Source organism: Falco punctatus (assembly GCF_963210335.1).
Source record: "Falco punctatus genome assembly, chromosome: 1".
In the NCBI taxonomy this organism is placed as follows: Eukaryota; Metazoa; Chordata; class Aves; order Falconiformes; family Falconidae; genus Falco; species Falco punctatus.
In genome coordinates, this window is record NC_137580.1 from 94585151 (window position 1) to 94599816 (window position 14666).

Here is a 14666-nt window from a genome sequence, read left to right on the forward strand (position 1 = left end):
GAGATAGTAGGCTCCAGAGGTATGGGGGTTTGAGGTGGAGGGGGGGTGCGTGGTTTGAGTGTTCCCCCCCTCAGAAATTCATACCAACTCTTCCTTTATTATTTTTTTTAAGCTCACTTTGTGATGGCTCAGACTGTCAAAGTTTGACTTCCTTCTTGGTTTTCCTGTTTTTTGGGTTTCCATATTTCTCAAATTTTAATCTGGCTGCCTTGTTTGTACATCAGCAGTTTGTTTAAACTGGGCAGGTTAATTTTTCTCCCCTTTGACTATAAATAGCTTGTTTATATAGATTAATAGAAACAAGTATTTTCAATTTCAAGAACACAACTAATAACACTTACTTGCTTTAGAGCTACTTGTGCTGCTTGCTAATTCTTGCCATATACTCTTTGACACAGAGCAAGTCCTGTGATACTCCCATTATTTATAAGCATCTTTAATGTCACTCCTTATTGGTTAAACTCTTCCAGAAAACTTTGGGCCTCATCATGTTTCCACTGAAGTCTCTGACAAAATACTAAGTTTGATGGGAGCAAGATGAATCCCTTTATTAGTAGAGGGGCAGTATGTTCTAGTTAGCTCAGCATGAGGACTGGAAGTTACGATTTCTTCTGACTTTGGCTCCCAGTTCTGCTGCTGACTTGCTTTGTGACCTCGGGGACAAGTCGCTCAATTTCCTCTCTGCCTCAGTTTCCCCATCTGTAAAATGGGGATAATAATACTTGCCTACTCACCTCACAGGGCTGTTGTGAGGATTTGTTAATGTTGATAAAGCGCTTTGAAAATATAAAGCGCGGTGTAAGTGCTAAGTATTATTATTATTATTAGATTTTCTTGTTTTTCTCTTACAGTCTAACAGTGTATTTTATGTTTTGAAGTTGGTGATCTATGCTGGTCCTAACACAAACAGTAGGAAGGTTGCTGAGTATGGAGGCAATACACTGGGATATGGCAGCCGTAGTGTCTTAGGAACTGGTTGGCCGAAAGACTTAGTAAAGGTACAGTATTATAATCCAACAATCTTTAACATAGAAAAATCCCCTTTGGAAACAATGTCACGTCTATTTTAACCCTTATAGCAATGAAGTCGAAGCTTTTAAATGTCTGGTCAGCCATGATGAGATTATTAAGTCAGCTGTTGTGTCCTTGGGGAATAACTTTAAACTCAACTGTGTGTCATGTGTGGTGCTTCTCTTTGAGCTTATCTTGTTTCGTTATGTCTTACTGGAACATTATTAGTACATTTTGGTTCTGGAGTCTCTACTGGCACTACTTTTATCATAAATATATATTCCTAGGACAAATTCTTGCACAATTTGAGGCAATGCGTATTTTCCCAAGGTCTGTGGACATGACTGCATGTTTTTTAACAGTAACCCACAAATGTAACAAGTCGTAAATGTAGCAATTTTCCAACCATTTGTGTTGGGTTTTAAAATTACATTGGATGCTTTTGACAGTAAAGCTAAGACAGAAAAATCTCAAACGTCTCGAAAATTCAGTATTTCAAGAATTTTGCAGTTATGTTCCCTCAAATTGTATGCAGTATGATTTATTTTTTTAATATGTTTGTGCTGCTGTATTGCCCTACACTAAAACTGGGCTTATATACATAACAAAAATAATTTCCAAAAGAAAAACAAGAAGTAAAAACCTGTAAAGCAATTTCAGACAAGTACTTGGCTGTTTGCAGTTAATGGAATTTCATTTATTTTTCGGACATAGATTGTTATACTGTTTTTTTAGCCAACTCTTCTATTAATGTGTTGTCATTCTTCTTGAAGAGCATGTCTGTCTTCCTTCAGGAAGAAAACTGTTGATTATTGCATGGTTTCTTGCAGACAAACAGTGAATGAGTTTTGATGAAAATCAAAGCCAAGTAACACAGATTGATAAATTCTATGTTGGTTTTTTTGTTTTACTATGTAGTTAGCCACCAGCAAAATTAAAACAAATTTTCAACTAAAAGGTATCCTTACAAAAGGGAAGAATCTTAAATCGCAGTATATTATTGGAGATAAAAATAATACTTAGATAACTGTCATTAAAAGCATTAAGCCATAATAGAAGCCACTTTTATCAAAAGCCTGTTTGTTTGCATCAATTCTTAAATGTATCTTCTTTTTTCCCCCCTCCCCCCCCCCCCTCCTCCCCATCAAAATTTTAAGGTGGAAGGAGATACAGTCACCTTCTCCTTTGAAATGCGGAGTGGTCGTGAGCACAACACTCCAGACAAAGCTATGTGGGGCTTTGCTTGCACTGTTCGAGCACAGGTACTCAACCATGACAGATTCCATGGGAGAGGTTCACCTTCAATTTATCTTCTGTCTGTTATGCATTCCAAATCAAATAGAAATGTACTTCGAAGTTGGAAGTGAACTTTTGAAATTTAAACCAGTAATTTTTGGCAATAAGACAAACCATCTTTTTACAATGTAAAGGACCTAAGTTTTAGACGTTTGGCTTTCTTAGCTAGAGATATCCTGTGGCATGGTCTGTCTCATGCTTAGGGTTTTATGAAGATAGTTATTACCAAGTATGTCTTTATCTGTCTCTTGCCATTGGCACTGGACTTGGGTGAAGGCACTTTAATATCCCCTGCTGCTTGTAGATCAGGATTTCTTTGGAGAGATGGGTATCTTGTAACAACCTGGAAAGCAGAGATTTAATGAGGGAATTCCAGCCTATAAAGAAGAGAGGGGAGGGACACTGGGATCAAACATAAGGAAACTTGGACCCCACTGTCAGGAAGCTAGGACTAGGCCTGTGAGATGACAGATCTGCACGCCAGAGAATGACTGAACCAAAAATAACTTTACATTTTCTTTCTTGGTTCAGGAAAATAATGTTTAAATCCTTTGTTTCTTGTCTTGAGGAGTTGTTATATATTGCTTTTAATTGTTAAGTGTTTTTTCGCTATACCTCTGTATGAGACCTACAATTGATAGATAAATATCTTTATCTTTTATATAGAAAATTATATATAAGAAATATAGAATCTCCTATCTTGAAATATATTGGGGAAGGACTTCGTGGTTGATTGATTAGTGCAACTTATCACTGTTCCTACTACAGGAGTCTTCAGAGGATGTGTCAGGAGGCTTGCCGTTCTTAGTTGACCTGGCACTTGGTCTTTCTGTGTTAGCTTGTTCTATGCTGCGAATATTATACAATGGACCAGAAATTACCAAAGATGAAGAAACCTGTCAAGAGCTCTTAAGATCTAAACTATTGCAAAGGTAAAAAAAAAAATAAATTGATCTGCGTCTGCATGTGGGAAGGTGACTTTTGTAGTTGTGTGCAAGTTGTGTGCAAGTTGTAAGATGAAGTTTTGATAATTTTTCCTGCAGAGTCTGTTGAGCAGTTCTGTGTTGCCTAAAACTAAGGGAGTATTCTCTCTAATAGAGGTTTTCTTTAGAACAAGTAGAGGAGAATTGGGCTATGCTTGCTACAAGCCATGCTGAATATATTAATATGTAGTCTGTCTTTGTAATGTGTCGTTGTCTTTCTGAAAGAACGGGGAGAGTTAGAGAAGAAAAAGCTGAAAATCCTTTTCATCTGTTCTTATTTTCCCAGGTGCCAGTGGCAGGTGGAAGCTAATGGTGTGATATCTCCAGCCCTTACACCCAGTCCCTCTCCGTTGCCTCTTACTATAGATGAAGATAGAGAATTTACATATCCTTCTGATGTTCTAGTGCCTCCAGTTGGACACTATTTTGATCTGCCTAGGATTAGACTGCCTCCAGGAATCATGATAAAACTCAGGGAAATTTCTGGACGTGCTCGGCCTCAGTTTAGACCTAGTATAAAGTGAGTAGTTATTGTTTTGCTCTCTTTTTCTAACTTGACTTGTGTTGTTTGAAATGTTTGGTGCCGAAGTGAGCAAGCTAAAAAAGCAGCAGTGAGGCTGTGGCATGCCTGTCATGTATTGTGGTATGCATTTAATATCCTGCAGATATTTATTTGTGAATGCAGCATCTAGTGAATTGTGAATATAAATTGTCAAAGTTTGCCCATTATTCGTGCTTAATCAGTTTGGCTTTACCTATAACCCTAGGGAAGTGATTCAGCCAGAAGTAATGGAGGAGATGGTGGTTTCATGTGTGATTAAACATTTGAATTTGGTTGATGCACTCCAGTCCCTGATAAATTTCCAGTATCAGGAAGAACATGCTGAAGAATATGATTTACTTTGTAAAATTATGGGAGAGACCTTCAAGAAGCTAAATGCCATGGAGAGACAATTGCAGGTAAAAATAAAACTACATAAAACAGAAGGCTTTTTTTAAGAATAAAGTTGTATTAACAGCATTTTAGAAACAGGAATGCAAGATGTACTCAGATTTCTTCTTTTAAGTCTGCTCCTCGAGATGAACAGCTGCAATAGGTATTATTCTTGTCTCTTTATTAGAGTGTGGCCGAGCTGGAGCAGAAATGGCAGAATGAGGTAGATGACGCTATGCATGGGAAGCTGGAGAACAATGTCCCCTTCTTTTATGACTATCATTTCAATGAGGTAAGCATTGTGGCTGCTGTGTGCACTCATGCTTCACGCTGCTCTCAACACATGTTCATCCTCTTCCTTCGCTTTGTTTAGAGCAAGATGAAAGAACTAGAACTTCTGTGTTCAATGAAGGAAGTTTCTTTTGATGGAAGTGATCTTGAGAATGTGGTCCTGGCATTAAGGTTAGTAGCTTGGCTGGGGAGTGTACCATTTAGGCAAGGTACTTAAAATAGCGGCAGCTTTAAGCAGCTGTGGAATTTCACTGAGTTCCAAAGGTAGTTATGCAGTTAGTTGCCTACAGACACGCTTATCCAGCTAGGCACTTGAATCTCATTGTACCCTGTGACACTTAAAGATGTGAACCAGAAGCTGGTGCTGAATGTTTCGAAAACATTTTATGCCTAATTCCATTAAGAGCTCATAGACCTATAGAAAGAATACAGTCTTTGGGAGCAGATTTAGATGGATGGAATTCAGATGAACTTCTAACCAGGGATGCAGATACTTTAAGACTTTATTTTTCTGTCTGTCGAGCAGTATATGATTAAATTGTTAGAAACATTTGTGCTAAAAATATTTGTTACTATATTTTTATGTATTAGCTATATATTAGCTAAATATAATAACTATATTGGTACCTACAGCTACTAGTACTTACTAACAAATCACTTGTTTGGTTTTTTTTCTGCTTTGAAGGCATAGAATAGTTGACGCTGTATGCCTTCTTTAAAATAACTGTTCTCACAGTAACAATTCATTTCAGAAGGCATTAGAACAAAATTGAGTTTGCTGCTTCTATTTTTCTTTCATAATCTTAGGGAGAAGTTTTTTCAAGAAGTGAATTCACTGATACAGAAGACCTCTCATCCCCTAGCAAAAACAAAAACATTAGTTAAAAGCTTGATGAACAGAGCAGAGCTGTTATTACATGTCACTATTGCGGCACAGTCGGGTATCACAAGAAGTATATCTGGTACCCCTGCAGAGACTCCAGGTAGATATCGTACTATCAGCATTGTACCTTTTTTCCCTAAAGATATAATTTATTCTTTCTCTTATTATCTCTCTTTAAATTAAATTAAAATGAAACCTTCTCTTTTTCACTTTCTCATATTAAATAAATTCTTTTACAGTAAATGAATTTGTCTTTGTTTTCTGATGGCCATAAACATGGTAAATTAAGGTCTGATTAATAGTATGTCGAATTTAAACTCTAGTCCCCTGAATTTTTGAGGGGAAAATGCTTAACCTAATCAAATCAAAGCTAACTTGAAACTAACTGAAAACAGGAAAGTCCTCAGAACTGAGATGTAAGTTCTTGCTTGGACTGGGTTTTCCCCGTGCTATGTTATAACTTCCACTGGCATGTCCACAGTGATTTTAAAAACAGTTTGTAAAGAACCTCCTGCACCAGGAGTAACATTCTTTCATATTCTGCAGCCTGTAAATCAGCATCTGAAACAAAAGTGATATCGCATGCAGTCCGCCAGCCTGTCTTTCTTCGCAGTATGTCAGCACCATCTGACTTAGAAATGATTGGTAATGAAGATATTGAGTTTGCTAGATCAAGTCAAAGGTATACAAGCATTTATTCCATTAAACTGCTTTACAATAATGTGGCCTGTGGTGTTAAAATCACCATAAACTTTGCAAGCATAGCAGATTTTTTTTCATTGGATCAGCTTACTGATGCCATGTGTAATTATCCTAATTCTCATAGGCGCCGCCACGTTACCAGCCATAGAAGCAGCTCTTTTACTCTTCTCCAGTCACTGACCATTGAGGACAGCAGAGATAAACCCACGTACAGTGTTTTACTGGGGCAACTGTTTGCTTTCATTGGAACCAATCCTGACCAAGCGGTATGTCATTTTACATGTCCTAAACCATGATACTTTCAAATTCAAACCTTCATAAAGAAGGGAGGTGTCATTAACAAAACCAAACCAAATCTTCCAGGTATCCAGCAGTGGTTTTCTGCTAGCTGCTCAGACACGGTGGCGTCGTGGGAATACAAGGAAGCAAGCCCTAGTGCACATGAGAGAGTTGCTGACGGCGGCTGTTCGGGTTGGTGGTGTGACGCATCTTGTAGGCCCAGTGACCATGGTACTTCAGGGAGGGCCGAGGTTTGTTCATTTCTCTGAAAATAAATAAATGTTTCTGTCTCTTAGAAGGTAGTACATTGCTTTGTGTGAAGAAAAACCGTGAGAAGTGACTAGCTGTGAGGGCTCAAGCTGGCACAACTAAGCTTGCAACAATTAGTGTGACCCTGTGTGGTACAAAGGCAGAAACTTCTAAGAAATGCTTTCATTTGGCAGTAGATAAACTTCCCTTTCATACTGGGATGATGTGACCACAGATACGTATATAGAGTATCTTACTGTCCAGAACTTAATTCTAAGTTCATGTTAATTAGGTAGTAGTAGATTTGGCTTATAGTAGTACCGTCATTTAAATTTGATAAATATTTTGTAAGTATTTTGTTTGTGATGTACAGTTTTGCTTCTAAATATTCTTTGAGTAATCCTTAATATGTGCTGATTATTTTTTTTTTTTTAAACTACATTTGGAAGTTTGTTCATGTTATTTAACCTAGAAAGCCTGCCATTTCAAATATCTAACTACCAACAGAATTGAAGAGCTCACGTGTGGTGGGATGGTGGAACAAGTCCAGGAAGCTTTTGGAGAGACGATGACGTCTGTGGTCTCGCTGTGTGCTCGCTACCCCATTGCTTGTGCAAACAGCATTGGCCTCTTATGCACAATACCTTACACAAGGTATGAAAGTATTCCTTTCAGGAAGGGCAGGAGGGCATCCACAGCTGTCGTTATTGGCTTTTGCCTTTGAAGAGAAGTATTATATGGAATAAATATATTCCTTTTATTTGTCATGAGGAGTATCTGAGAACATCCTGTTAAATTTTCTCAGAATACAGAATTTCAGCTGGGGAAGGCAAGGGAGAGACAGAACCATCTTTCTGCAAAGTGAAGTAACTAATTGCTGAGTTAACAGCAAGTTCTGAATTTTCTGTGTGTCTGTTGCTAGTGACTAAAAAGTTACTTCAGTAAAATCTGAATTCCTCTTCTTCTACAGGAGTGAAGAGAAGTGTTTGGTACGTAGCGGCCTGGTACAACTTATGGACCGGCTTTGCAGTTTAAGCAGCCAGACTGAATCCAGTTCAAATGAAAAACAGACTAAGAAACAGAAGGTGGCCACCATGGCTTGGGCTGCCTTCCAGGTGCTAGCCAATCGCTGTGTCGAATGGGAGAAGGAAGAAGGTAGGAATGCTGCCAGTTGTCTTTCTCCTGTGTGCTTTAGAATTGCCCAAGTACCTGTGACGTGGTGTCAATGTGAAAGGCATTTGACTTCAGTACTGTGCGGGTTTGTAGAATACAAAAGTGGATACCAAACCAAGTTGATTTTCTTGTTGGTTTTTTTAATTCCTTTTTTTCCTTCTCACGGGAGTGTTTGTTGCAGATAATTTCAAGTCTGCCACCTGGTTCTGTCTAGGCATAACCAGAGAACTTGGACACCCTGAGTGATCACTTATGCTTTACTTCTGTGACAGGATTCATCCATAACATAGATAAATTTATCTGTGCTATTGGCTCATGGGACATAATGTTGTACAGGTTTTATTTTTAATTAAAGACAGGTTTATATACATAAGTTTTGCTATAGCAAAACAAAAATATTTTTTACTATTTTGTGTGTATGGGTAAGAAATCTGTGGAAGTGTACATCTGTTTTTGTTAATTACAATTGTGTATTCTGGCATTACTTTTAAAGGTGGTTCAACAGAAGCTGTTCATTCGGGTCTGGCTCGTCAGGTCTCCAGCCTTCTTACCAACCACCTCGCGAGAGCTACAGAGTGTTGTGGTAATCAAGCTGCAGGAAATGATGCGCTTCAAGATGTTCTCAGTCTTCTTAATGACCTGTCAAGGTACTAGACCTTTGTCTCTGGAGAATGTTTTTCTATGTATGAGAGCAGGTGAGGGTTCTCCTGGGGGTTGTTTTTTGGGTTTGGTTTGTTTGTTTTTTGTTTTTTTTTTTTTTACAGTAGCAAAGGTAAGGTAACTTTCAGAACCATTATAAAACTTGATTGTAAACTGATATTCATGTTTAATCAGGGCTATTAGATTATGTAATGCCTGTTGCAGATACAATTTTGTCCAGCACTGAATTTTTTTTAAATTAAATCTTGTAAATTCATTTGTTTTTAATTCCAAAAGCATCATCAAAAATCAATTCTTTTTTTTTTAAACAGCAGTTACCTGGTTTGTTGGTTTTTTTTCCCTTTCAGGAGTCACATAGGTAAAGCAATCCTCAGCCAGCCAGCCTGTGTGTCCAAGCTTCTGTCACTTCTCTTAGATCAACGTCCTTCTCCAAAGTTGGTCCTTATAATCCTCCAGTTGTGTCGTGCTGCACTGCCTCTCATGAGTGTTGAGGACTGTGGAAATGTGGAATTGCCTCCCTGGAGTTATTCAGTGCCCTCTCTGAACAGTGAACAGGATGATCCCAGTGACCCAGCCTCCAAGATTGCCTCTCTGCTGTTGGCAAAGCTGGCAGATTATGTAGTACCAGGTACTGGCATCTTTTTGATGTCATGCTAATTTGAGAAATTGCAAAGCAAGTCATGTTTCTGCAAGGAGCTTTTGTATTGATGGAAAGCTTAAGTGGGAAAAGAAATGTGATATGTCAGTGTGGAAAGATGGGATATTTCTGTGACTTTCCATCTGCTTCTTAACTGTTCTCAGACTAAGTTGTGTATCACAGTGATGTTTTAGACACATCTCAGGTGTGTTAGCATTAGTTTCAAGGGCAAGACAGTTTGTTGATGGAGCTCATGTTGTGTGTTTTTCTTTTTTTTCTTTTTTTTTTTCTTTTTTTCTTTTTAGGGTGCCAGACAGTTCTTTCTCCAACTGCCTCTGAGCCAGATACTACTTTGGCAAAAGCCAGCCCTAAAAATTCCATAAAAGGCGATAAAGATCCTGGAGAAGAAAGTGAGGCAGTTGATGGTAAACTTTCTATTTTTATTCATAAACGGGAAGACCAGTCATCCCATGAAGTCCTTCAGCCATTACTAAGGTAACCTTAACTCACTGGCTTGGAATTAGCAACCAATTTCGGCAGTCCGGTTTATCTTCTTTTTTTAAGTGCTACAGCTGTAGAAAAATGTATCCTAGACATAATAGTAAATGGGAAAGCAAAATGTCTTCCCAGTTTGTTACTGGCAGAATAATATTATAATGCAAAAATGGTTTAGCATTAACTCAGTGTACTGTTACCTGGGTAAAAATGCGTACCACTATGCTGAATTTGTGGTGAGGCAACAGCAGAAAAAATTTAAATCCCAGTGGTTCCTGAACTTGTCTGTTTTGTAGAAGACTATTTAGCAATGATGAGAGCAGCAAAGCTGAAACAAAGCAGAGTATGCAGATGTATAAAGGGAGGAGGGGGATAGGAAGTGTGATATTTGTTTTTGCCTTGCTTACAAGCCACTTAAGCCACTAGCAAAGGAACATAAAAACACCGTAATCTGTCTGAAAACAGTCATGAAAAATTAGCTACCTAAATGATACTTCATCAGAAAAATTGAACGTATGTTGTTACAGTATTACAGAATATGTAGGACTAACAAATAGAATCAAAGCAAAATAGCTTTACAAGCATTACTTTTAATAATGCATATGCTGGATAATAATTTGCGATTACAGCTTTTATTACTCTTAGTGCACATCTGGGTTCTGAGATCTGACTATCAAACAGCCAATGCTATCACCTCTTGCATTTTGTGTTCCTTGTTTCATCTTCCCCCACTCCAAAGTGGTTTTAAACCCATGCCCTAAAAGTGATACTCAAGGCTATAACTGTTGGGTGTTCTTAAGTGAACTCAGAGTCCTTAGGTGTTTGTGTTCAGTAAAAGCCAATTTTATGATGCTTCTTTTTGAGGGGGAAGGGTTAAATTGCTATGCAAGTAACTACATTCAATAGTATTAAATTCCTGTAGTAATTACAGTGCAGTTGTGTATGTCCTTGACTATCAAGTATTTCTATTACTGTTGAGCAATTCAGTTGCAAGGGTTGCTTTCAAATAATTTGAAAACATGTATATTATATTAAATTGGACAGCTATTTTTTTTCCACCAATGAAAACAAAGCTAATGTGTTTTGTTTTCACTTTAATAGTAGCTCAGAAGGTCGTCCATTCCGACTAGGAACTGGAGCCAATATGGAGAAAGTGGTGAAAATGGATCGCGACATGACAAAAGTAAGAAAAGGAATAACTGAAGAATGACTCAACATTGTAAAAATCGGTGTCCATTCAGAATTCTTGGTTTTCAGTGATGTTAAATCCCCTTTGTTAAATGTTGTTTAATTTACAGAACTGTTCAGAAAGATAATGTTAACATTATGTATGAAGTTATATAGTTACTGATGTAAATACAGGGGTAAAAGATGAAAAAGAATTTCAGTTAATGCTTCTTCTAACATTGTAGGTTATGTTTAAGCCCCTTCAATAGTCTCTTTCCTGAAGTGTTTCATGCACATCGGTAGTACGAATTTTAAACCACATGCTTAAATTTTCATGTGTGTTTTCAGACACGTTCTTGAGTGTTTGTGTCGGAAATACTCATGTGTGGCTTTTTGATCAGAGAAGAGAAACTATACGTTAAGCTAAGAACAGAATATTGAAGGCAATGAATGCACATTGATCTGATCTCTTCGTAGATGAGAAAAAGCAACAGATTAAAACTGTCTTATGATTGTGACTAATACATATGCAGGAAGGTGTTTTGATGTGTTCTCAGCGCTTCTACATATGCAGAGGGAGGGGAGTTAAATGCATCGCATAGTGTGGCCTTATAGACCTAACGAGTATTTATCTTACGGCAATTTTGTTTTCAGAGTGGCTGCTGTGAAGTTATTACAGAAGAAGCTGCTGCAGCTCTTCGAAAGGCAACTAAGTGGGCACAGTCTGGTCTAATTGTTAGTGTTGGGCCACCCATAGAAACCATCAATCCAGAAGCTACTAGTGGGTTGTCCACCGGGGACAAAAAGAAGACCGCACAAACCTCTATTTGTAGAGAGAGGAATTCTGAGCTTGCCAGGTAGGTCACTTCAATGCTGTACTTAAAGTCTAAATTCTGCTTTTCTGTGTATCAGTATTTGTGGTGCTCTAGAAAATAAACTGGATGTTCATAAACTTCCCTTTATTGTGCTGCATATTGTTGTTGACAATGGAAGCTTCTTTTCCTTCTCTTGTTTTGAAATTGGAATGGGCAGCTTGCTTTCTTGTCCTGTATAGGACTGATCCTGTGAGGCCATTCATTAGTGGTCATGTTGCAAACAGCATGGCAGCAGAGGTGATCGCTTTGTTACATAGCTTGTTGATGGCACCAGAATCCAATGCAGCTCAGATATGGACAACAACTGCTGAAAAAGTAAGCAAATGAAAGATTAAGTATCAAATTCTACATCAAGCGTGTATTGAGTAGTTAAGAGCGCTTATTTATTAGCGATTTCCTAAGCTACTCCTTTTTTGATTTACTACTACTGATGCTTCAAACCGGGATGTGTAACTGCATAGAAGCAGCCCCTTCTAGTAGATAGTATCTATCTGACGGCTTAGGGTAGAATAAATAATCAAAAATTGTCCAGCATTAGGGAATTGCCGTTCTGCAATTCACCTGTCACTTTTCAGTAATTAATAATGCTGATTTTCTTGGGAGTTACCTTGGCTTTGCCAGGTAGTTATTCTACCTTTGCTATTCAGTCCTCTTTGCCATGACCTCTGAGGGTCTGAAGTGTTGGCTGGAAGGTGCAGCCCACTGCTTTTATGTTCCTCTGCATCCTGTAGCACCTAATCTGTTGCTTAGGCTAAATCCCCGAGTGAAGACTTCTGCTGAGACCATGGATGTAACTCCACGATTCTAAAAGTTACTAGGGAATAGAACTGGCTTTGATGGTGTTCACACTTCAGAGAACTTGGAATATTCCGAGTTATATAATTCCCTTCAAGAACAAAAATAATTCTTCTGAGACTGTGTGTGGGCTGGAGGCTTGGGGTATTGGTTTTTGCTTGAATTGTGCTTTGAAGTCATTCTCTGGTATTTTTGCTTCTGTCTTCAGGTTCTGTCTCGGGCTCTGATGTACATTCCACAACTTGGGAAATATGCAGAAAGTATTTTGGAGAATGGGAGTAGCAGTGGAAGGAAACTTGCTAAACTTCAGAGAATTGCTCGGCAGGCAGTAGCTGCCCTTTGTGCTCTGGGTGGCTTTAAGGAGACAATTAAAATAGGGTCTGAAGTTCAGGTAACCCAGCACCATTCCGGTTTTGTACCTTAGATGAGAACTGGTGCTTTTGACCATGCTTTGCCTGCATTGGCATACTTGTGAAGCGGTGTGCAGACTGCCTGTGATTGTGAAGCAGTTGCAGTAACACCTGTAGAGACGGCTATTGTGTGTTGTTTTTTTCCTAAAACACCCAGCGCTAATTGTGTGTGGTGTTAAACACACTTTCTTGTTTGTAAAGCCTTAAATCTTATGCAGACCTTTTTTGGTTGTAGGTTTTGGGTAAAGGAATAGCAGGAAGCATTGGAGTTGTGGCATCTATTAATGAACAAGAAGGTATAGCAACGGTCAAATTTCCACCTACCAGTATAGACGGTAGAAAGACCTCACAAGCATCAGACACATTAACTATTCCATTATCTAGGCTCTGTGTTCCAAGATCTGAGGTACGGTAGTTTTAAGAAATCCAGTATTAAGTATAATAGCAATTATTTCTTTTTTTGGTCACAGCATACTGGCAATTAATCTACAGCATGTAAAAAGTCCGTTTCATCTTTGATTAAAGATTATTCGTAAAGTTTGCCTCATTATTTTAAGCTTACCTTAACAATATCTATATTTATGTTCTCATTCAAGTAACATGGATATTCATCTGTTGGTACTTAAAGATGTTCCATTGCATACTGTGTTGGGTTTTTTGGTTTTGTTTCTATTTTTTTCTTTTTTAACTGGTGTTTGGTGCTGGTTTTGTGATAGTACAAAATAAGAATTAACTCCAGGTAATAAAACGCCCTCATTTCTTAGAAACTAACTACTTGAATTTAACTTTTTACCGTGCCCCCCCACCATCAGGCATTGCCTCTTCATAAACTGTCCATTACTGAGAAGGTAGTACAGGCAGTCCAGTCCATGTTGCTTCCTCAGGAGGGAAGTCTATCTATTCACACCTCACTTCCTGCAACAGGAGATGGCTCAACTCCAGTAATGGCAGTGGTCCGGCTTCTTGCTGAAATAAGAACCAGGTGAGTTACTGGTTTTTTGTGCAGCACCTCCATCTGTTTTGGTACCGTACACAAATGTTCAAGAAAATCGCACGGGTTCTTATTGTCTTCCTCTGTGAGTATTGATATATGACAGCAGGGGACAATACAAAAGTTCTTGCTTGCTTTCTTAAGTACATTTGATGCCTGGATGATGTTCAAATGAGCACAAAAAATAGTGCCTCTTGTAACACTGACAATGAATTGAGCAAATGCTTCATATAAGTAAACATTATGAAGCAGGGGAAAGCTGTCACTGTGGAAGTTCCAATGGAGGGCTAAGCAACCAGGCAAAGAAATAGATCAGTTGGCACGCTGTCTTTTAAAATAGTCTTGAATTCAGTACATATAAAGACAACTTTGAACTCATTGTATGCTTTTGTAATGCTTTAAATGTATTATTTTTCCATTAAGAGCATGCCTGGTGATGGCTCAGCTGTTAGAAGACAGCTCGTTCTGTGAAGAATTCATTCAACAGTGTCCAGCTGCTGTAGAAGTTCTTAATTTGGTAGCACAGGAGTGCAGCCCTGGTAGGTATTCAACATCTTGAAGCTTCATTGTCATATTCAGTTCAGAGACATAATAGCTTTTAAATTCGTGTCAGTGTTTTGTCCTCCAGCTACTTAGAGTTTGGTAGCTAGCACAGTACGGCATGTCTTTTCATAGCCACAGAGCTGTAAGAGTAGGTAATAATCAGGCTAAATAATTTTAAATTAGGCAAAAAGTTTAAGCCAGGACATGGTTATGCTAGATGCAAGTCCAGAAGATGCAAGTCCTGGGACTGGTTCTCTGCTACTGTGCTTCTGAACCCTTTTCCCTTTTCTTG

At 38.4% G+C, this 14666-nt stretch overlaps 1 protein-coding gene across 4 annotated transcripts in view; it reads left to right on the top strand.

Moving 5' to 3' along the window:
- Positions 1 to 14666, top strand: part of HECTD4 (HECT domain E3 ubiquitin protein ligase 4) — a 76588-nt gene that overhangs the window by 35238 nt on the left and 26684 nt on the right. For 3 of the 4 annotated variants that reach the window (XM_080374191.1, XM_080374192.1, XM_080374194.1), the window contains 23 exons: positions 852 to 998; positions 2169 to 2273; positions 3076 to 3239; positions 3577 to 3810; positions 4058 to 4250; positions 4412 to 4516; positions 4598 to 4686; positions 5323 to 5498; positions 5945 to 6080; positions 6225 to 6366; positions 6464 to 6630; positions 7136 to 7282; positions 7599 to 7783; positions 8295 to 8448; positions 8809 to 9089; positions 9404 to 9593; positions 10695 to 10776; positions 11415 to 11617; positions 11815 to 11950; positions 12639 to 12821; positions 13076 to 13246; positions 13653 to 13822; positions 14255 to 14370. In XM_080374191.1, coding sequence (XP_080230317.1) covers positions 852 to 998; positions 2169 to 2273; positions 3076 to 3239; positions 3577 to 3810; positions 4058 to 4250; positions 4412 to 4516; positions 4598 to 4686; positions 5323 to 5498; positions 5945 to 6080; positions 6225 to 6366; positions 6464 to 6630; positions 7136 to 7282; positions 7599 to 7783; positions 8295 to 8448; positions 8809 to 9089; positions 9404 to 9593; positions 10695 to 10776; positions 11415 to 11617; positions 11815 to 11950; positions 12639 to 12821; positions 13076 to 13246; positions 13653 to 13822; positions 14255 to 14370 — 3676 coding nt within the window. The remainder of the gene's footprint in view (positions 1 to 851; positions 999 to 2168; positions 2274 to 3075; positions 3240 to 3576; positions 3811 to 4057; positions 4251 to 4411; positions 4517 to 4597; positions 4687 to 5322; positions 5499 to 5944; positions 6081 to 6224; positions 6367 to 6463; positions 6631 to 7135; positions 7283 to 7598; positions 7784 to 8294; positions 8449 to 8808; positions 9090 to 9403; positions 9594 to 10694; positions 10777 to 11414; positions 11618 to 11814; positions 11951 to 12638; positions 12822 to 13075; positions 13247 to 13652; positions 13823 to 14254; positions 14371 to 14666) is intronic. The other variant, XM_080374193.1, reaches the window with a different exon arrangement.